The 21,295-nt window shown below is 45.4% G+C and overlaps 1 protein-coding gene and 1 long non-coding RNA gene across 3 annotated transcripts in view; one reads left to right on the top strand and one right to left on the bottom strand.

Moving 5' to 3' along the window:
- ARG1 (arginase 1) overlaps window positions 1–21,295 on the bottom strand; it is an 84,797-nt gene that overhangs the window by 7,758 nt on the left and 55,744 nt on the right. Inside the window, exons 1-2 of one of the 2 annotated variants that reach the window (XM_045011996.1) lie at window positions 7,245–7,403; window positions 922–994 (exon numbers count right to left, since the gene is read on the bottom strand). In XM_045011996.1, coding sequence (XP_044867931.1) covers window positions 922–994; window positions 7,245–7,304 — 133 coding nt within the window. In that variant the 5' untranslated portion in view covers window positions 7,305–7,403. Of the gene's footprint in view, window positions 1–921; window positions 995–7,244; window positions 7,404–21,295 lie in introns of those variants that run through there. The other variant, XM_045011998.1, reaches the window with a different exon arrangement.
- LOC123367651 lies at window positions 13,008–19,186 on the top strand. The gene is made up of 5 exons (XR_006578582.1): window positions 13,008–13,557; window positions 14,205–14,324; window positions 15,047–15,802; window positions 16,449–16,514; window positions 17,212–19,186. It is a non-coding gene; the product is annotated as an uncharacterized LOC123367651 (long non-coding RNA).

The following is a 21,295-nucleotide window of genomic DNA, read 5'->3' as shown; positions in this document are numbered from 1 at the left end:
TGCAGGCTGCCCGTGTAACCTTAGGCAAGTGACTTTGTTGGTCTGTGCCCAAGTTCCCCTGCTGAAAAATGGGGCTAGTAGCACTTCTCTACCTCCCGGGTGCTGTGAGAATAAATACATCGAAGACTGTAGAGCACTCAGATACTACGGCAAGGGGGGCTATATAAGTACCAGGTAGGCAGCAGTGTACAAGTACAAGGCAGCGCTCCGTCACATGGGGAGGCAGCAGTTCATTCAACGCTAAACAAGTGTTGGGTTCTGCTACTTCTGCAGAGTTCTAAGCCTCCCAAGCACCACTGGGGCTGTGACATAGGGAGCTTCCCTCCGCTCCAGAAGCGTTTGAAGAACATCTCTCCAGTGGTTTTGAGCTTGGAGGGGTGGAGATGGGAAACATATTTTCAGCCTAAGCCTGTTTTTTTCATTCACACACATTTGAAAGGCCAGGCTTGATATATAGTTAGCCCTCCTTTGGTTAGACTTCACAAAATATAAAGTTATACTGTAAGCGACTGTGTGGCGGGGGGAGGGGAATCTACTTTTTGACTTAGGAAGTGAGTATCTGCTAAGATGACATCACCAGAAATCTAAAATAAATACATGTTTTTCCTGGCCAAGGGGAGGGGCAGGGTAGAATAGGGGCTTCTGGGTCAATTTGCATGGAGAAGGTAAATGTCTCAAAACACTTAAGGAATCCTGTCGGGTGACAAATAATTGTGAGCACAAAACTTGTACAGCTTCTGTGATTTTTAGGCACTTTGCAATTTTCTGCAAATTTTCAAACATAGTGTTTTGGTTTTATTTAAACGTTTCCGTCATTTTTTTTCATTAAAGATGCCAGAGCATTGCTTGGGTACTTGTTGGTGTGTTTATAATGGATAATGTTAATTGTATTTAAATTTGTGTTTTCCATTTGAAAAATACCTTGATCTCTTAGTTTCTCAACCAGGCCAGCTTTCTTCACCGCTTCCGGCCCTTCTTCCGTTCCTGGCTTTGCCTATTAATAAGAAATATAAGAAGTCAGGCAGATCATGTACCTGAGCAATTATGTTATAGAAAAACCTGTTTTGGAGCAGAATTTACATTAAACAACACATTCTGTGCAAATGTGCTGCTCTAAAATAATTTGATTGGAAGAAAAACAAGTATAGCACCTATTCTGTTCTGATGTAAGTACAGGAGGCAAAAATCTCTCCAGGAAAGAAATCTGGGTCCCTCTCCTGCAAACTGATCCGTGCTGAAATGAATCAGGCTCTGCATGGGTCCACCCACATAGACCCAGGTGCAGGATCGAGGCTGTAGTTGAAATAGGGCACAGAAAACAAATTGCTGTAATAGATTCATGGGTGCACATAACTGCACCTTAAGGGACCCCAGGCCCGTGAAAAGTAGTTAACAAGCATCAAGCAGAATCTATTTTGAAAGAAGAAAAAAAATCGCCCTTTATTCTAATTTTTCAGGTAATGGAACATCAGCCATTCTCTGTGTTTGAACAGTTCTATCAGCTAACAAAATTGATCTTTTTCACATCCAACCTGGCCTAGGAACTCTCAAGCATGACCTCTGGTCATTTCAAACAAGTGAAAGCAAAAATCATTGTCCTCTTGTATATGTTTTGTTCTAGATGAAATTACTGAAAGCTTCTATCTAAGGGCTTGTCTTCATAGCATGCTATATCGGTGCTGCTGCGATTGATGCAGCAGCGTCGATTTAGTGGGTCTGATGAGGATGCGATAAGTCGATAGGTGAGCGCTCTCCCATGGACATAATTAATCCACTTGAACATGAGGCAGAAGTTACGTCAATGGGAGAACGTATCCCACCAACATAGCTCGGTGTAGACACCGCGTTAAGTCGATGTAAGTTACGTTGCTCGTGCGGGAGGGGTTTACACCCTGAGCGACGTAACTTTCATCGACTTAAGCAGTAGTGTAGACAAGGCATTAGTTACATGCAAGAAAAAGAACAGTTCTGGATGTAGGGAATGTTTACAATACTGAAACAAACATTCACTACAAGGTTCACAAGAGCAGTTATATCTTTTGTAAGGGTAACAGTTTCTTCTATTGCCTATTACATTGAAAAGGAGATGATCATTTTCTTTATCATTAAAAATAATTATTCGCCAGCTCTGAGACTGGAAATGAACTCATTTTGCCATAGAGAGCAGCTGCTGTATTGTGCCCAGTCTATCTGCCTGATACATGTGTAGCTCACACTGACGTTAATGGGACTTGAGTTGTTTTAAAGGTAAATTGGCTCCTTTTCAGATCTATAGATAAAGGTTTGTCAGATGCCGACTGCTTGAGAAACTTGGCAGCTGGACCGGAGGAGGGACACAGCAGCCTTTGCAGTTTCTCTCCTTGTTCCGCTGAAGTAACCCAGCTTCAGAGTGGAGAATTACATTTCTCTTCTAGCCAAGCTCCAGCGCAGAGCTGTGGCTGGGCTGCTTTAGAGTTTGGGTATGGCTACACTGGCGAGTTGCAGCGCTGGAAAGCGCTGCAATTAGTAAGTGGCCACACCTGCAGGGCACTTCCAGCGCTGCAACTCCCTGGCTGCAGCGCTGGCCGTACATCTCACTCAGCATGGAGAATAAGGATTCCAGCGCTGGTGCTGCAGTGCTGGTCATCAAGTGTGGCCACACACCAGCGCTGTGATTGGCCTCCAGGGTATAAGGATGTATCCCAGAATGCTTTTATAAATTATCAGAGGGGTAGCCGTGTTAGTCTGGTTCTGTAGAAGCAGCAAAGAATCCTGTGGCACCTTATAGACTAACAGACGTTTTGCAGCATGAGCTTTCGTGGGTGCAAGCATCCGAAGAAGTGGGTATTCACCCACGAAAGCTCATGCTGCAAAACGTCTGTTAGTCTATAAGGTGCCACAGGATTCTTTGCTGCTTTTATAAATTACTCTCTTTGTTTTGTTATGCAGCCTCTCTTTGTTTTGTTGTGAACTCCGAGCTCCGTTGATCCCGGAGCTGTTTATCTACAAACACAGCTCCTGTTTGCTGTGATCAATCTGTGAACAATCAAATGAGATAATGAGGCAGGCAGGGAGTGAGTGTTTGCTTGACTGAAACAGCGGGGGCAGAGGGGAGAAAGGGAGTCGTGTTGGCTGCAGGCTGTTTGCAGTTAAGAGTTAAGGGTAAGGGATCGGGAACATGTTCTGATTTTTCAAGTCAGGAAGCTAACACACAGTGTTGGCTCCAAAAATCCACTCTCTCTCTCTCCCCCGGCTTCCTGTCACACTACGCCCCACCTCACCCCCCTCTTTTGAAAAGCACCGTTGCTGCCACTTGAATGCTGGGATAGCTGCCCATAATGCATCACTCCCAACAGCGCTGCAAATACTGCAAATGTGGCCACACACCAGCGCTGGTAGCTGTGAGTGTGGCCACACACCAGCGCTGGCCCTGCACAGCTGGACGACCAGCGCTGCAACTACCAGCGCTGCAGATTTGTAAGTGTAGCCATACCCTTTGACTTTTAATTAAAAAGTTGAAATGGGAACTGACTGACTGGTCCCAAAGAAGTGCTTTAAGTACAAGCTACATTTTAAAGCAGCACAGCTGTCTTTGAAGTGCACAGCACAGCTGCATGAGGGAGGAGAGACTGCCGGAGGCCTCAAAGGCACAAAACAGGCAGATTTAAATAGCTCCCCTGTGCCTGGATTCAGCAATGTCCTTTCTGTAGTATTTCCCGGCTAACACCTCTCAGTCCTTTATTATAGAAATAAGTCGGAAGTTTGACACTCCAGATTCAGGACACCATCATGCAAGGCTCCACTCATGTTTATGACCTCTACTTATCAGAGCCATCCCCTTGACTTCAATGAAACCATGTGTGCACATGAGAATTACTTGTATGAGCAAGACTTGCAGGACTCAGTTATTGGCAGTGGAAAATGAGAACGGAACATTCCAGGACCCCAGGCCCTTGAAATGTAGTTTACAAGCATCAAGCCCGTTATTCTAATTTTTCAGGTGATGGAACATCAGTCCAGGTAACCTTAATAAAATATATTATTTTAGTTACAGTAGCACCTACAAGCCCCAGCTAAAATTAGTTACTTATATTGTCCACATTAATGCAGTATGTGAGCACCTCACAATCTTTAATGTTCTTATCACAACACCCTGTGAGGAGAAGTGCTATTTTCTCCATTTCACAGAGGAGGAATCTGAGAATCCATGTGATTTCCCCAAGGTCACACAGTTATGGTGTATATGGTGGAGCAGGGGCTTGAACCCAGGATTCCCAAATCCTAGGTTAATGCCCTAATAACACTGTTGCATCCTTCTATTATATGTACATATATATAGTAAGAGACAGTCTTTGCCCTGAAGAGTTTACAATCTAAGTAGAACAAAAAGTGGGAGAAAAAAAGTACTTCCATGTTACAGATAGGGAACTGAGGCTCAGAAAAATTAAATGACTTGCCTAAGGTTACTTAGGAAGTCTGTGCAGAGCATGACCTGAATCCAATTCTCCTGAGTTACCAGTCCAGCGCCAGAAATACAAAACAACATCTTCATCGTTTATTCCTGTCTGTTCTTATCTTTCTACTACAAACTATTTCGCGATGGAAAGAGATGCTTTATCTAACACCAAAATGAGTTTTTGAAACAAACACATTTAAAATGAAATATCTATATTCTAATACCAATAAATTATGTCATAAGAGTAACAGCCATGCTGAATCAGACTAGTGTTCTATCTACTCTCATATCTTTTCTCCATCAATGACTGGTACCACCTAACTGGGCTAGAAGAGAAATGTAATTTTTCCCCTTTCAAGGTGGAAGAAACCCTAAAATAGGCAAATATGAAATAACTTGCCCCCATAGAGTAAGTTTCTTTTTAACCACATCAGTTAGTGGCTTCACTTATGCTCAGAAACAAGAGGGTGTATATAACTTACAAATGTTGAATCCCATCTGATTTTCAAAGGGGCGGAGCACGCACAGGCCCAGTTGCAGTGTATAACTTTGATATTCACATGTGCAAATGTTAGGAATTTCATTCTCAATGTTCCTTAACAGATTCCACTCCACACATACTTTAAATTCCTTGCTTGTTATTGGGGGGGGGGGGGGGAGGGGAGGTTGAGATATGATCACATCTGAAAGTGATCAGCTCCCACCGATGGAGCCAGATCTTCAAAAGCACTTGGAACATTGGAGGCTGAGCTTTTTTCAAAATCTGGCCCTACATTATACACATTCATTCCAGGACCTGGGACCCCAGAGGCTGCAACTGTTTACACATCACAATATTGTAGGCTAATTAAGAGAGAGGGTGAAAGAAAAGCAAGTCCAGCTAACACCTCTGAGTACAAGCAGCCCAGCCAAAGCAGAACGTTACGTATTGCATGTTTGTATCAGTCTAGACATTATAATTTTTTGTGATACTTGGGGTGAGTTTTTTCTAAGGAATGGATTGCAGAAATGGAATAACTCTCAAAAAGAATAAATGGGCATGTTACTTTAATTAGTGTATGTAGCTAACTACAAGTCATGCTCTCACCCTCTGGTGCACTTTACAGTTTGGAAATGGAGTGTGTAGAAAGAGAGTGGGCTGGTAACAGGAGCAAGCACATGCCAGGCTGGAAAGAGAATCTGTTTCTTTTCCAGTGTGTGTAATTTTGTTTCTGAGACAAAGCTGAACTGGGCTACAGCACAGGGTAATGCTACTAGCTGAATAAAAAGGGACTGAAGACCATGCCCTTACAGCAGACTGAAGAGGGCAGGGTTTTTCCTAAGGAAAAGCTCAGCTTGGGAGTGATGTAGTAAGTTTATCTGAAGGAAAGCCTTGCAAAAGAGGACCTAATTTTTAAAAGTGCTGAACACCTAAAACTGCCATTGATTTTTAGCTGTAGGGGCAGGTACTCAGCACCCCTGAAAATAAGGTGACTTAAATTTAGTTTTCTATATAACACTGTTTAGTCATATAGTCATACTGTTTATATAGGAAGACCACCTAGACAGTGGTCAGCTTTGCCACTGGACCAATACTTAAAGCTGATTGAGGTAGGAATTTCTAAACAGACTAGGGCTGATTGAAAATTTCCATCAAACCTGATTTTCAATGGAAAATTGCATTTTAGACTAAACAATTTATTTGTTAAAATTATCTGCTTTTTCCCCCCAGAAAACTGACTACCAAGACATTTCACTTGTGAAGTGCTGCTCTGGTGCCTTGTGCTGCTATTCTCATCTGTGGGCCAGGCCCCCAGCTGGACTTCATCTTTCATGATGCACCATGGCCACATGATTCCCATGCTGCCTCACCCTCCCACCCCTACAGCCCCACTGAGGAGAGACTGTGATACATTATGAGAGATGGAATCTGACCAGGGAGCCTGGCTTGTAGAGGAGAACAGGAGCAAGATACACCTGAATTACAACTCACATGAGACACAGTGGCAAAACTTCAGAACTGAAATATTTCAGTTTTTAATTTTCTTCTGAAAACATTTTTTCCTGCAGAAAAACATTTTCCAACCAGCTTTTTATTCTTTGTATTTGTTTTTTGAATATTATTGCATCACAAAAGTTACTGAGCTAATATTTCCATACCAGTATGCTCTCTTTACTTGTGTATTTATTTCCTATGTCGCTGCCATGAACCTCATGCCTAATTATTGAAATAAGCTTGATTGCACTGATTTCAGTGTGTGCTCGGGCAGGTGTATATCCGGAACTCCCCCCTGCAAGATGTCATTAAGATTAGGAGAACTCCCATATTACATATATAAAGACTGTAAATTGCTAACAATTACAGTGTAATTATGGTTAGACTTTTTGCTCATATTTACAAGGCCAGCCTTCATCCATGAATGAAGGCTCTGTTCATGACAAGTGTGCAATATTAATAAGGGAGGTTTGAGATCTACAAAGCTGGTGTGGGGAGAGAGAAAGTTCTCTTGTGCTTCAGTTTCTCAAACCAAACAGAATTTAACTGAACATTTTTGAAATATAACATTTGCACTAAGAACAAAACAAAGCTAAGTGTTGCCTTTGGGACTGACATGGGTGAAAGTGCCTTCTCATCCAGAGCTGTGGAAACCTGTGCTAGACGTGTAGCTTACTCGATATTCTTTATGCCCCCCTTTCTAATAAAGAGAATGAGACCAAGAGAAACAAGGAACAAAGGTCACAGACAGTAGTGGCTTCATAATTTCCAGTCTAAAACCCCCTAAACACAAGCATTTATAAGCACATTTTAGAAAAATTGGAGACACTCTACCTGTCCTTTTGAAAAGGGAGCCCAGATGATTCCGACAAAGGGCTTTGGTTCGTCACTCATTCTGCCACACACCTTCCCCTCTGGGATCTCACCAAGATGGAACAGGTCCCTTCCAGTGGAAGGCAGGCTCTCAACCCTCTCACTGGCAGAGGTTAGATTTCTCCCATTTATAACCGAAGGGAAGCTATGGGTGGAAGGGAGAGGCGGGGCATTCTTTTTCTCCACCCACTGAAAAGAGCAATTGCATAAGAACAGCATCAGCAATTGCCACTTTCCTGTCCTTGAGTCTATGCAGGAGAATAACCCCATTAACTGTATATTTTGTATTCGTTATTGTTTAATTTTACATAATTATGGCAAGCTTATAAATTCACAGCAGTTTGAGTGCCAAGCTTCTAACTCTTTTGCAAGTGTTAAGTAGCACACCTTATTGTGGTGTGCATTACAGGGCAATACGTTTCTTGGGTATATTGTGAAGTAGAAGGCCTTTATCCTTCAGGAAAGTACACCTGCTGCAGCCTGTTGCTGTTATACAATAGCTATAGCTTCTTAATTTTAAATTCTGTGGTTTAAAAGAAACCTTAAAATCCAACAGCCTTCTCAGTATTAATATATCCTTTTGTAATAGATGGATGGATAAGACTTCGTTAAGTGACAGGTTTATAAACACCTCCCCTGTGCTCCAATAACTATTATTAAAAAGCCTTTTTAGGTTTCCTGAACCCATTCCCTGTCTCATATTACCCAATCAGTATGATCTGCCCTGTAATAGTGCAGGTCCTGAGCCTTCCTATCTGGAAGGGACAGACAAAACCAGAACATAGTCATAGTTCACATCTCTGCAGTCCCTTGAAGATACTTTTGTGCATCAGTGCTAGATATGCACTCCAGTGCGCACACAGGAGATAGCAAGGGTGTGCCTGCCCACTATGAAATCTAACTCCCCGTCTCTGAAAATAGCTATCTGAGTCCATTCGGGGTGTAGAGTGTATAGTCCAAATACAATTTTGATGATAGGGGATAAAATCTGAAAGAAACAAACTTACTCTTTTTGGGAGCTTAACAGCTTTATGTGGCTGTTAACAAGTCTAGGAAGTGTTAAAACACTGCTGAGTCAGGCAACAGCCAAGGTTTTCAAGTGAGTAGTTATTTTTTGGTGCCTCCATTTTCTGAGGACCCAATCTGAGATACCTGGAAAGAATCTGATTCGTTTAGCGCATTGGTGCTCAGCAGTGTTTTCCCCAGAATTGAAATTGGGGGAAGGGGAGCAGTTCGGGCCGATGAGGGGTGAGACCATGAGGGTGAAGGTGGGCTGTATGGCACCACAGTAAAAACTGAAAAATGTTTCATGACCATTTTATTAGATTTAATTCATGTTTTTAAATCATCACACAAATTAAAGTTGGCTACTCAAGCATTCTATGAAGCACTACTTCTACATCCTTCTTGGTTTCTTGTTATAATTTTGCACAACTCTGTTAATGTACTTCTTGAATGCAATGCGTTCACCTTTGGGGGCTTCTCGTGTGTCCAGTACTTCCATTCCTTCAATTGATATGCTCATTAGTTCATTCACATGATCAGGCAGAAAGTGACTTCTTTCAGGACACAAAATTCTATTCAGTGATGAAAAAGAACGCTCAACTGTAGCGGTTGTGACTGGGAATAGCAAGAGATGAAATCCTACTTCTTTCATCCCAGGAGACATAGCATAAAGATGAGGTCGAGCCACTAGTGATGATAAAAAAGAAGTTGAAGTCAAATCTTCATTCATTCGTCATATGATACTCCACTCTGTGTTCAAATTCTCTATTCTGTCCTGAGCACATGATGGCAGCCCCATTGCTGGTAGTGCCTCACTTCATTCAACTGTCGGTGTTTTATAGGACAGGGATCTGTAAAAGCTATGTCGAGGTTGAGTAGAATCTAGAAGTCGCTGTTGTAGATTTTTAAGAATCAAGTCTCTGTACTTTTTCAGTTGTCTTAACAAACACTTGTCCTCTTCACTTAAGGATTCAATATAAATTCCTTCATTAGTCAACTTCTGGACTGAAGTCTTTGCTTCTTCCAGTACTTTTTCAATGGATAGCTCTTTAATTGATCCAAATGTAGCTTCTATTGCTGGACAAAGATCTACTATTGTAGCAGATGCCTGGATGGCATTGTTTAATGACCCAAGTGGTTTCAACAGTAGACTTACAAGAGAGAGAATGGCAATAGTCATCTCTGAACCTAATTAGCTCTGTCTTTAAACAGTGGAGAGGGGCAGGTCAAATAGTACTTGTGACTCAGGCAGACCATCACACTAAACACCTGTCCCCACCCTCTCTCTTGATGCCCTCAATCAGCACAAGCTCAGTACAGTTCTACTGCCCTTTACTCATACTATAAGAACAACATTTCATTACCCGCTTCTCCCTCCTCCCCCCGCATTCAAGTGATTTGTAACCCAACCCCAGCCAAAATCTATCACTCGGGCAACACAGCTCTGTTTGCTGGATACCTAAGTAGATTAGGTGTGAATGTAAATACAATCTGGGCCTGAAACCTTTCCCCCCCCAGCTCATCACTAGCTGTCAGAGAGAGCTCATTGAGACTTTGCTTACAAATCATCATTTGAAATTAATAGGTTGGCCAACATCACCGAAATGAACACACCGACATAGTCATAAAAAACAACAGCTGTATAAGGAAGCTAGTCTATGTTCATACTTTTCAAATCTATTATACTTTTTCAGTGTATTTTATCATACACTTTATATGCTTTTAAAGTGTGTATTAAATGTTTCAATTCAAATTTCCAAACAATCACTAAATTGGCAACACTGCATGCAACTAGTTCACAAAACTGGGCGGGGGGGGGGAATTCAGGGAGGGTGTAGGGAAATCCCTGGTGCTCGGCACTTTCTAAAAATCAGAACTCATCAAGACGTGTCAGGTTAGGCATCCATAATCACTAGCCACCCACTTCTGAAAATCGTGGCAAGCAACTACTAAGATTTCTAGAGATAAGAGCTATTCATGTCTACAAAGTTCTCTTGACGAAATTTCATTTTTTTTCAAATCTATCTTAGCCCCACAAAGATGCTAAGTATGGGCACAGTCCCTGTAAGGATAAGAGGCCAGGTTCTCCTGAACTTTTTTCTCCCCTTGTATTATCCCTGCCCCCTTTCCACATCACTTCCCCTGAAAATTCAGACCAAGTTACTTGTCTGGCAGCAGGACCGGCTTTAGACCAATTCCCCCGAATTGGGCCCCACGCCTAAGAAGGCCCCGCGCCCAGTGAGAATCTCTTCCTCGGCTAGAGGTGCCTTTTTAATTTTTACTCACCTGGCGGCACGCCGGGTCTTCGGCAGCACTTCGGCGGTGGGTCTTTCGCTTGCTCTGGGTCTTCGGCAGCGGGTCCTTCAGTGCCGCCAAAGACCTGGAGCAAGTGAAGGAGCCACCGCCGAAGTGCCACCAAAGAATCGGAGCACCGTCCGGTGAGTACAAGCCTCACGTGTTTTTTTACATGTTTTTTTTTTGTCTTCCCTGCCGGGGCCCCGTCAAAACTGTTTGAATTGTGCCCCGCACTTCCTAAAGCCGGCCCTGTCTGGCAGCATACACATAAAAACAGCTCAGATGTATCTGCCGGGCTGCTGTGGAAGCACTCATAGTGAAAGCTTCCTGCATATTGGGGGAGTACATTAAGAGCTGTCATTGTCAGAGCCATTTTACCTACAAGGGCCAGGGGGGAAAAATCACCGAGAACGTCCATAGGTGAGTGGATGCTGTCCAAATAACACAATCCCATGAAGTATATACTTTGTTCCACTCCTTTCCAGCCAAAAGAAGGTTATGGTTTTTGGAGCTGGGGGTTATTAACCTGTCAGATGACAGGGGCATGAATTTTGCAATCTGACCTAAGTCAAGTGAGTGGAGCCAGGAAATAAAGTTCAGTCACTTGCAAGCCCTCTTGTGTGTCACCAAATTGTTACACTAGTGCAGTGATATTCAACCAGTTGTCCATGGACCCCTGGGGGTCCTCAGACTATGTCTAAGGGATCCACAAAAAGTTGTCTTTACCATAGAACAGTGGTTTTCGACCTGTATGTCCTAGATTTCCAAAGGGGTCTGCATCTCCATTTGAAATTTTGTAGGGGTCCGCAAATGAAAAAAGGTTGAAAACCACTGCACTAGTGAATCTTGAACCAGCAAGATGATTTTGTTTCCTAGTCACCTGAGATAGGTCATGGTTGCCAAATTTATTACAGTCACCTGAATCCAATGTTTACTGTTACAATAGAGCCAACCTAGTATGCCTCATATAGGGACATTAAACACATCCTTTATAGTAGTCAACAGTGGTAAAATTTAATTACTTTCACTTATGCTGCTTTTTTTCAGACTTCTAAACAGCTCTCTGGCTGCCAACCTACTGGCAAAAACAGAAAAGACAGTTACCTTTTCCATAACTGGTGTTCTTTGAGATGTGTTGCTCATGTCTATTCCACAATAGGTGTGCATGCTCGCCATGTGCACCGGTGTCGGAAGTTTTCCCCTAGCAGTACCCATATGGAAGCACCCCTAGCGACCCCTGGAGTGACGCCTCCATGGCGTAGAATAAGGGGTGCTGCGCGCTGCCCCCACCCTCAGTTCTTTCTTGCCAGACAACTCCAACAGAGTGGAAGGTGGGCGGGATGTAGACTGGACATGAGCAACACATCTCAAAGAACACCAGTTATGGAAAAGGTAACTGTCTTTTCTTCTTCAAGTGATTGCTCATGTGTATTCCACAATAGGTGATTCCAAGCTATATCTGTTGGAGGTGGGTAGGAGTTCACAAATTTCTGGAATGGAGCACAGCCCTGCCAAACCCAGTGTCCTCCCTGGTTTGGGAGATGATCGCATAATGCGAGGTGAAAGTGTGAACTGAAGACCACGTGGCAGCCCTACAAATGTCCTGAATAAGGACATGGGCCAAAAAGGAAGCCGACGAGGCCTGAGCCCTAGTCAAGTTGTGCCCTCACAATTGATGGTGTGGCGATTCCCGCCAGGTCATAGCAGGTATGGATGCACGAGGTGATCCAATTGGAGAGCCGCTGAGTGGAGATCAGCTGATCTTTCATGCACTTGGCCAAGGCGATGAACAGCTGCAAGGACTTCCTGAATGGCTTAGTCCACTCCAAGTAAAAAGCCAAAGTCTGTCTCACATCCAGCATGTGGAGACGGCTCTCCTCACTGGACGCATAGGGCTTGGGGCAGAGGACCAGCAGGAAAATGTCCTGACCCATGTGGTAGGCAGAAACCACCTTCAGGTGGAACGAAGGATGTGGACGGAGCTGGACCTTATCCTTATGGAATACCGTGTATGGGGGCTCGGAGGTGAAGGCCCCAAATTCCGAGACATGCCTAGCCGACGTGATCACCACCATGAAGGCTACCTTCCATGAGAGGTGCGACCAGGAGCATGTAGCTAGCGGCTCAAATGGGGGGGCCGCAAGGCGAGCAAGCACTACGTTCAGGTCCCGCTGGCGGACTAAGGTCTGAATGTACGGGAAGGGACGATCCAATTCCTTAAAGAATCGGCCAGTCATGGCATGGGAAAACACCGTGGGGCCCTGCACTGGCGAGTAGAAGGCCAATATGGCTGCCAAGTGCACCTTGATGGACGAGGGCGCCAGGCCCTGGGCTCTAAGGTGAAGGAGATAGTCCAAAATTAGCTGGATCAGGGAAGCTACGAGGGAAATGCCCTGCTCATCTGCCCCTCAGGAAAACCGAGACCACTTTGCCAAGTAGGCTCGGTGCATGGAGGGTCGCCTGCTTTCCAAGAGGATGCGTTGAACTCCTTCCGAGCATGCCCTTTCCTCCCGGCCTAACCATTGAGCAGCTACGCTGTGAAGTGGAGTGCCGCTAGGTTGGGGTTGAAGAGGTGGCCCTGATCCTGGGAGAGCAGGTCCGGGCGGGACGGCAACGGCCACAGCAGGGCGACCACCAGGCTCGTGAGGGTCCCATACCAATGCTGCCTGGGCCACGCCGGGGCAACCAGGAGGACCCAGGCCCTGTCTGTCTTTATCTTTTCCAGGACTTGCCTATCAGTGGGAATGGGGGGAAGGCATAGAGGAACTGGCCCGACCAGGACAGGAGGAAGGCATTGGAGATAGCGCCCCGTTCCAGCCCCCCCCGAGGACAGCAACAGTTCTGACAAGTCGCAAACAGGTCCACCTGGGGAATTTCCCACTCTCGGAAAGGTCTGTGCACCACCTCTGGGTAAAGAGACCACTCGTGCTGAGAGAAGTCCCTACTCAAGCAAGCCACCCGCAAGTTCCAGGTGGTAGGTGGTAGCCTGTAAGCAAATGTCATGGGCTATAAAGAAGTCCCACAGCCTGAGGGCTTCCTGGCAGAGGGCAGAGGATCAGACCCTGCCTTTCCTGTTTATGTAAAACATCGAGGCCGTGTTGTCCAGGAGAACCCTGACACCCAGCCCTCCAGGTGCGAGTGGAATGCCATGCACACCAGCCGGACTACCCTGAGCTCCTTGAAGTTTATGTGGAGGGCCAGGTCTTGTAAAGACCACAGACCTTGGGTCTGAACATTCCCCACATGGGCTCCCCAGCCCAGGTCCACAGGGGCCTGCCTCTGAATAGGACTCCTTGGAGCATGTTCCCTGGGGAGGACCACCAGTGTATCCACCCTGTCTCTGGCCTGGGAGAACGCCAAGGCCCACCATAGCTGGAGGGGCCTCATCCTGAGTCTTGCATGATGGACCACATATGTGCACGCTGACATGTGACCCAAGAGCTGGAGACACACTTTGGCTGTTGTCACTGGAAACCTTGTGATCATGTCGATGAGCCCTTTTAGGGTCTCAAACCTGTCCGGTGGGAGGGAGGCTCTGGCCAACGTGGTGTCCAGGAGCGCCCTGATAAACTCTATGCATTGCACCAGGACTAACGTGGACTTGGTGTCATTTACCGACAGGCCCAGAGTGGCACACGTGGACAGAAGGAGCGCCACATGATCCCGCACCTGCGACCGAGAGCTGCCCTTGACCAGCCAGTCGTCCAGATAGGAGAAGATCTGGACCCCACCATGCCTGAGGTAGGCCGCCACCACCGACATACACTTTGTAAACATCCTGGGGGCAGTGGACAGGCCAAATGGGAGGAAACACCCTGCTCATCCGCCCATCAGGAAAACCAAGATGTGATGAAGGGACTAAAACTAGAGGGAATAAGCAGAAAAAATGCAAAACATACAAGGAGAAACTTTTCCTTGAGGATATCTGTACTTACTGTTCCTTTAAATCTGAAGCAGGGAGCCAGACGGGAAGGTCTAAGCAGAAGCTCTGCAGTTAAACAGACTGAGGGACAGAGTAGGAATAATGCTGTTTTCCTTGTTTTAATAAATTCCCCGTTCAGTGTTACAAGAAAGTTGCTCCTCGGCACTTTCCTTCCTCCTGTGTATATCTTGGTTTTGGGGCGGGGGGGGGGGGAGAAGCTGGGAATGGGCAACAGGGGATGGACAACTTGATTTACCTGTTCTGTTCATTCCCTCTGGGGCACCTGGCATTGGCCACTGTCAGAGGACAGGATACTGGGCTAGTCGGACCTTTGGTCTGATGCAGTATGGCCGTTCTTATGATTGGCCTTGGGAGTCCAGTATTCCTTCATAGGGAAGATGTTGGCTTGGAATAAAATAGGGTGTATGTGTGACATGCAACGCTGATAGTATTTTTTAGAGTAATACTTAAATAACTACTGCCGGGTGTTGAGCTTTTTTCAAAATCAGATCATTACGGTATTTGCATGGGTTTTTATCAGCTTGTGCACATCTGAAGGATACACAGACAAATGGGCTTGCGCTTGCAAGTGCCTGTGGTGCATATTGATAGATTTGAGAATATCTCGCAGCTCGGGGGAGTCACCAGCAGAAAAGGTGAACGGAAAAGACGTCGCTCAGGTAAATTACCAATTTAGAAGTAACGTTAGAGGATTTGTGTGTGTGTAATGGGGTTAGGAACCGGGGTTGTGTAAAGCTAAAAACAAGCAATGGGAACTTATACTTGTTTCTTTTCTGAAAATCTCTCAATAGCTCAACAATGCCTTTCTATAGGACCCAGATGCCCTGGACAGCATAGTATAAGGGCCCCACCATCAATCAAATGTCAACCTCGCCCCTTGACCCCTTAAGCCCCGCCCAGCTGTCACCAAAAGTCCCATCACTGGGGATATTACTTCCGGGGTCAAGCCAGACACTTGACCGGAAGCAAGCTGTGTCATTTGACCCCTCTAAGAACTCTTCCCACTGCCTTCTACCAATCAGGAGGTGTTTTGCACCCATGGGACTGCCCCGAGAGATTTGACCTATCAGGGGAGCTCCAGGGCAAGGTGACCCATCCGAAACTGGGTCGTGTGACCCCTCTAACAACTCCTCCCACTGATCTCTGCCATCAGAGTGCAGCACTATCGCCCCATAAGTCCCAGCGCCAGGCAGAAGAGGCCATCTCTTACCAAGAACGCATGTTTAAGAAATCGTGGAAAGGCTAAGAGGAAACATGAACTCCTTCACCATCACAGGTATATAGGAAGACTTACAGGTAAAACACGACCATTTCCAGACAATGGTCCTTGTTAATGGGAGTCATCAAGATTCCAAACCACCATTAATGGCCCACACTTTACATAATTACAATAGGCCCTCAGAGTTATATTTCATATTCTAGTTTCAGATACAAGAGTGGTACATTTATACAAATAGGATGATTACACTCAGTAGATTATAAGCTTTGTAATGATACCTTACCAAGAGACCTTTTGCATGAAGCATATCTCAGTTACATTATATTAACTTATTATTACATTTTTATAAAACCATATTGACTGAACAACGTCACAAAACTCTCTTGAATTGCTGCTGGACTGCGAGAGGAGGTATGCTCCCTGTTTTTAACTCTGAAAATATATATTATATAATGTCAATCTTTGGCCATGCTGTCCTTTACTAAACAATGGTACCTATGTTTATTGCAGTGTGATCTGTTTAGCATGGAACCAGTAACTTTAAGCTGCATTTCACCACCAGGCCCAGATAAAAACCATTTTTAACTATTGTGTGCTTAATACTGTTAAATTTAAAAAACCCAAAACTTCAGATATTACACAGGTTGCATAGGGATTTGGGGGTAATACTAACTAACATTTTTGCTCCTTCTTTAACCTAAAGGCTCAAACACACATGGGGGGAAACAGAACAACCATGTGCCAGCAACCCTTTATCCTCTGGTAGAAGGTAACTTTCTGCACTTGGCTTTTAAAGGCATGTGAGTTTATTGAAAAGTATTTTGTTGCAAACTGTTGGTTTTAAACTGCTGGGGTTTTATGGCTGCAAACTGATGGTATGGAGTGTTTCAAACGAATAGGGGTTTCTGTGCAAAATGTGTTTTTAAAAGTTGGTTTTTAAAAGTAGTTTGGTTTTTTCTTATATAGGCTCCTATTACCCCCCACCCCCGTCCCAATTTTTTATATTTGCTGTCTGGTCACCCTAGTTGGCTTTAATGTTCAAATTGTTAGTGATGCAGGGGCCTAAGCTTGAGATAAGGGTGGGTTTTTTAAAAGTTGCAAACTGTTGGTTGGGTGTGTTTAAAGCTACTGTTTGAGCATGTGTGTGTGTGAGAGATAGAGAGATAGGGGTCTGTGCAAGACATAGGTGTGTTTTTTTTAAAGTATTTGGTTGCAAACTGTTGATTGGGTTTGTTAAAAGCTGCTGCTTTTTGTGTGTGTGAGATAGGGGTCTGTGCAAAACATAGATATACGTTTAAAAAAAAACCTACATGGTTGCCAAGTGTTAGTTTGAAACAAAACAAGCCAACAGGGTTTTTTAATCTGCAAAATGTGATGTGTTTTTAAAATGGGTTGTTTGTTTATAGGGGTTTGATGTAGACGGGGAATAATACTAACTAAAATTTTTGCTTATTCTTTACCTAAAGGCCCAAACACACATGGGGGGAAACAGAACAACCATGTGCCAGCAATCCTTTGTCCTCCGGTAGAATGTAACTTTCTGCAATTGGCTTTATTGAAAAGTATTTTGTTGCAAACTCTTGGTTGTAAACTGCTGGGGTTTTATGGCTGCAAACTCTTGGTATGCATGTTTAAAACTTACGGGTTTCTATGCAAAATGTTTTTTTAAAAGTTGGTTTTACAACAGTTTGGTTTTTATTCTGCAAAATGAGATGTGTTTTTAAAAATGTTTGTGGGTTGTTGTTTTTTTTAAGTGGTAGAAATAAACTCAAAAGCTGTTCGTTGTACAGCCTGAAATCGATTATTTTGTTTTAAAGCTGTGCCTTTTTAAATAGAAAAACACTCTAATGAGTATTTTATTTTTTAAGTTTACAAGACCGTTTCATGTGTTTTATAATAATAATCTTGTCTGCTCCACAAGCTCAAAAGAAAAAGGAAAGAGACAGCGGCAAAGGAAAACTCACCAGCATCAATGACTGATGGATGGATGAAGCCCACTAAATATATTTTGCTTATTGGTTTGGTTATTTTATGAGGTTGTGTATTTTAAGTAAATACATAGGTGTGGGTGAGAAAGATGGTAAAATTAAGTTTTGGAAAATGTTTTTTTCCCCCTAATCAGGCAAGTGCAGCTCTCCTAATGATGCTGTAGTCGGAGCTACAGGGACACCTGCACCAGAACCGCCAAAGAACCAGGAATCTGCTTTGAGACCTTTAGCAACGCCAGCACAAAACAGCACAAGAGTGCAGATGAAGTATCAGGACAGTTCAATCCTCATTTTTGTCAAACCCAAGGACAAAACAAAAGACTCTGGTAAAAACCAACCAGGCAAACACAGCTCCTGTTCCTCAGCGGCCACCACCACACCAAGTCCTGAGAAAACTGTGAGCGAAAACGCCCACATTCACAAACCCGGAGCACGTGCTCTAGGGGTTGTGAATAAAAAGGACTGACAAACCATTCTCCCAACACCATAAGCTCATGACAGCTCCCCCATATTCTAGTATTTGGGAAAAGTATGATGCCTCATTCAGAAAACTGATGGACTCTGTTCCTCAGGGGTTCTAAAAGAAAAGAGGGCTGGAAACTACATCAAAAATGCAAAAGCTCTGGCGGGTGACTTTTTGAAAATACTTCAATTTTTCCAAAGGGTGGCTCTGAGCAGGCATGACTATTCGTGGAAATGGGCCTGGGTACAAGGGGCACCCTCAAGGGTACATCCGCTCAGGTGTAAAGAAAAGGAGGGACAGTGCTTGGGGGATAAACAGATGGCTGCCAAAAAGTTCCAGGCCAGGGTCGCTGTAAATTTTTTTTAAAAGACTGAAGAGGTAATGAGGAAAAAACAAAACAAAAAGATGCCCCCTACTGGAGGCTCTCAAACTGGCTCATCTGAAAATGGGGAGGTGGAATCCGACCTGTGGGTGGTGGTGACTCTCACGCAGAGTCTGATTTAGAAAATTCCCCAGAAGGCTCTCTAGATGAGTCCAGGGTGACTCCTGATGACTCTCACGGAAGCCCCTCAGAGTCTGACTCTCAAATAGCATCTGATGTAGAAGATGCCGCTGATGGTCCCATAGAGGAACCCCCAAGTGACCTTGAAAATGCAGGGGTGTATATGGAGAGAGTGAGACTCCGTGAGGGTCATCAGAAGTAGACGGGACCCATCTAGAGTGTTACTACCAGAACAATTGTGACGTGAAAGTGGGGATAGGGACATGCTGAACCTGTGACATATGAGGGTGCCAGCTTGGAAGTGCTGTTCGACCCTGCCTGCTCAGGCTTACTCTATTCTGGTACAGTACCTGTAGCATATAAGCTTAAGAGTATGTCTACACTACAAGACTATTTCGAATCAACTTAAGTCGAATTTGTGGAATCGACCTTACGAAGTCGAATTGTGTATCCACACTAAAAACACTAATTCGACTGTGTGAGTCCACAGTAACGGGGCCAGCGTCGAATTTGGAAGCGGTGCACTGTGGGAAGCTATCCCACAGTTCCCGCACTCCCCGCTGCCCATTGGAATTCTGGGATTTCCCCCCAATGCCTGCTGGGGTAAAAAATGTGTCGAGGGTGGTTTTGGGTAACTGTCATCATTGAACCGTCAATCACGCCCTCCCTCCCTGAAAGCGCCGGCGGGAAATCTGTTAGCGCACTTTTCTGGTCAGTGACAGCGCGGACGCCACAGCACTGCGAGCATGGAGCCCGCTGCGATCATCGCTGCACTTATGGCCGTTGTCAACTCCTCGCACCTTATCGTCCACCTCTTCCACAGTCAGCTGCTGAGAAATCGGGCTACTTTTCAATGGTGCTGCGAGCACTGGTGGACCATGGGGGACGTTTTACCAACATCAACGTCGGGTGGCCAGGCAAAGTTCATGATGCGCGTGTTTTCAGGAACTCTGCTCTGTTTAGACGCCTGCAGGAAGGTAGTTTCTTCCCGGACCACAAAATAACTCTTGGGGATGTGCAGATGCCTATAGTGATCCTCGGGGACCCAGCCTACCCGCTAATGCCCTGCCTCGTGAAGCCCTATGCAGGCACCTTGCACAGCGACAAGGAACTCTTCAAGTACCAGCGAGCAGCGTGACCTGTGACTGTTCAGTTTCTTTACAGAGAAGCTGAACCTGCCCCTGTTTCTTTACTGAGTTACTGTTGACCAGCATCTGCAGTTACATACCCCGTCCACCCCGCTGCCCCCACTTCCAACACACGTTTAAAAATAAAATACATGTTCCACTGTAACTTTACAAAGGTTTCTTTATTGATGACTTTGCATTAAAGGGTTGAAACTGGGACGCAGACTGTGCTGGGTAGGGTGTGCGGTGATGTAAAGACCGCCTGTAAACTCGAGGAATGACAGGCTCCTGCTCCCAGAGCGGTCTGCAGTGCCGGACTGGTTGTTTCAACGGAGCCTGCCATCCCTCCTTTTTGGGACTCTGTGTGCGGGGGCTATGTGGCCTTGTGGCGGGGGAGGACGGATACAGATTCCTCTGCTGCGTGGCTCTGTGGTCCAGGACAGGGACCGTTGCATGAGATCTGTAACCCCCCTCCCCCGCTACAAAGTCACGTACCCCCCCACCCACACAGAACCTGCAAACCACCTCCCATACTGACCAGGGTGCCTACTGACTGCACTGTGTGTGTGACCTGCTGCTGATCCTGCCCCCGTCTCTGTACCCTGCTAAAGGTGACTGTCCTATGCAATACCCTACCCCTTCCCCACCCACCCCTTCAAACGCAGCGTTGTGTAAAAAAGCATGACAGAAACAGTAATTAACAGCAAAGTATTTTTAATAATTAACCAGACAGTCAGGGGATGAAACTGGGATTGGGGCTAGGGTGAGTCAGGAAGGGAAGGAATTCTCAAAAATTACGGTATGAGAGCTTTTGGGTACTTGAGCACTCTGCTGGGGTGCAGTGACAGTTTTCACGGCCCCTGGCGCCACTCCTTCTGGTTACTTTGGGTGACGGGAGGTATGGGACTTTGTGGCGGGGGAGGGCGGTTGCAGATACACTGCGGGGGGGCTCTGTCCTCCTGGCTGTGGTCCTGCAGAACATCCACAAGGCGCCGGAGTGTGTCCGTTTGCTCCCTCATTAGTCCAAGCAGCGTTTGAGTCGCCTGCTTGTCTTCCTTACGCCACCTCTCCTCCCGTTCGCTGTGTGAGCGCTGCTGCTGAGAGAGGGTCTCCCTCCACTGGCTCTGCTGGTCCGCCTCGGCTCGGGAGCACCCCATAACTTCAGCGATCATCTCGTCCCGTGTCTTTCTCTTTCGCCACCTAATCTTTGCCAGCCTCTGTGAGGGGGATGCTGTGGCAGGTCTGGAGACAGTCGAAGCTGTGTGATGGGAAAGAGGGAGTGAATTCCTTGCAAAGATACATTTCTGCGAACAATGAACACAGTCTAGTCTGTGTCTGTGAACAACACCATGCACAGCACCTATCTCGTCCGCACTCCTGCAGCAGGCAATCCGGAAAGCATAAACTCTGCCCCTGTTCTACCCCATCGCAGTGTCCCCCGACCCTTGCACTTCTGGGTTGAGATCCCAG

Source organism: Mauremys mutica, chromosome 3, assembly GCF_020497125.1.
Source record: "Mauremys mutica isolate MM-2020 ecotype Southern chromosome 3, ASM2049712v1, whole genome shotgun sequence".
Lineage (NCBI taxonomy): Eukaryota > Metazoa > Chordata > Testudines > Geoemydidae > Mauremys > Mauremys mutica.
This window is presented reverse-complemented; position numbering and strand designations above follow the sequence as displayed.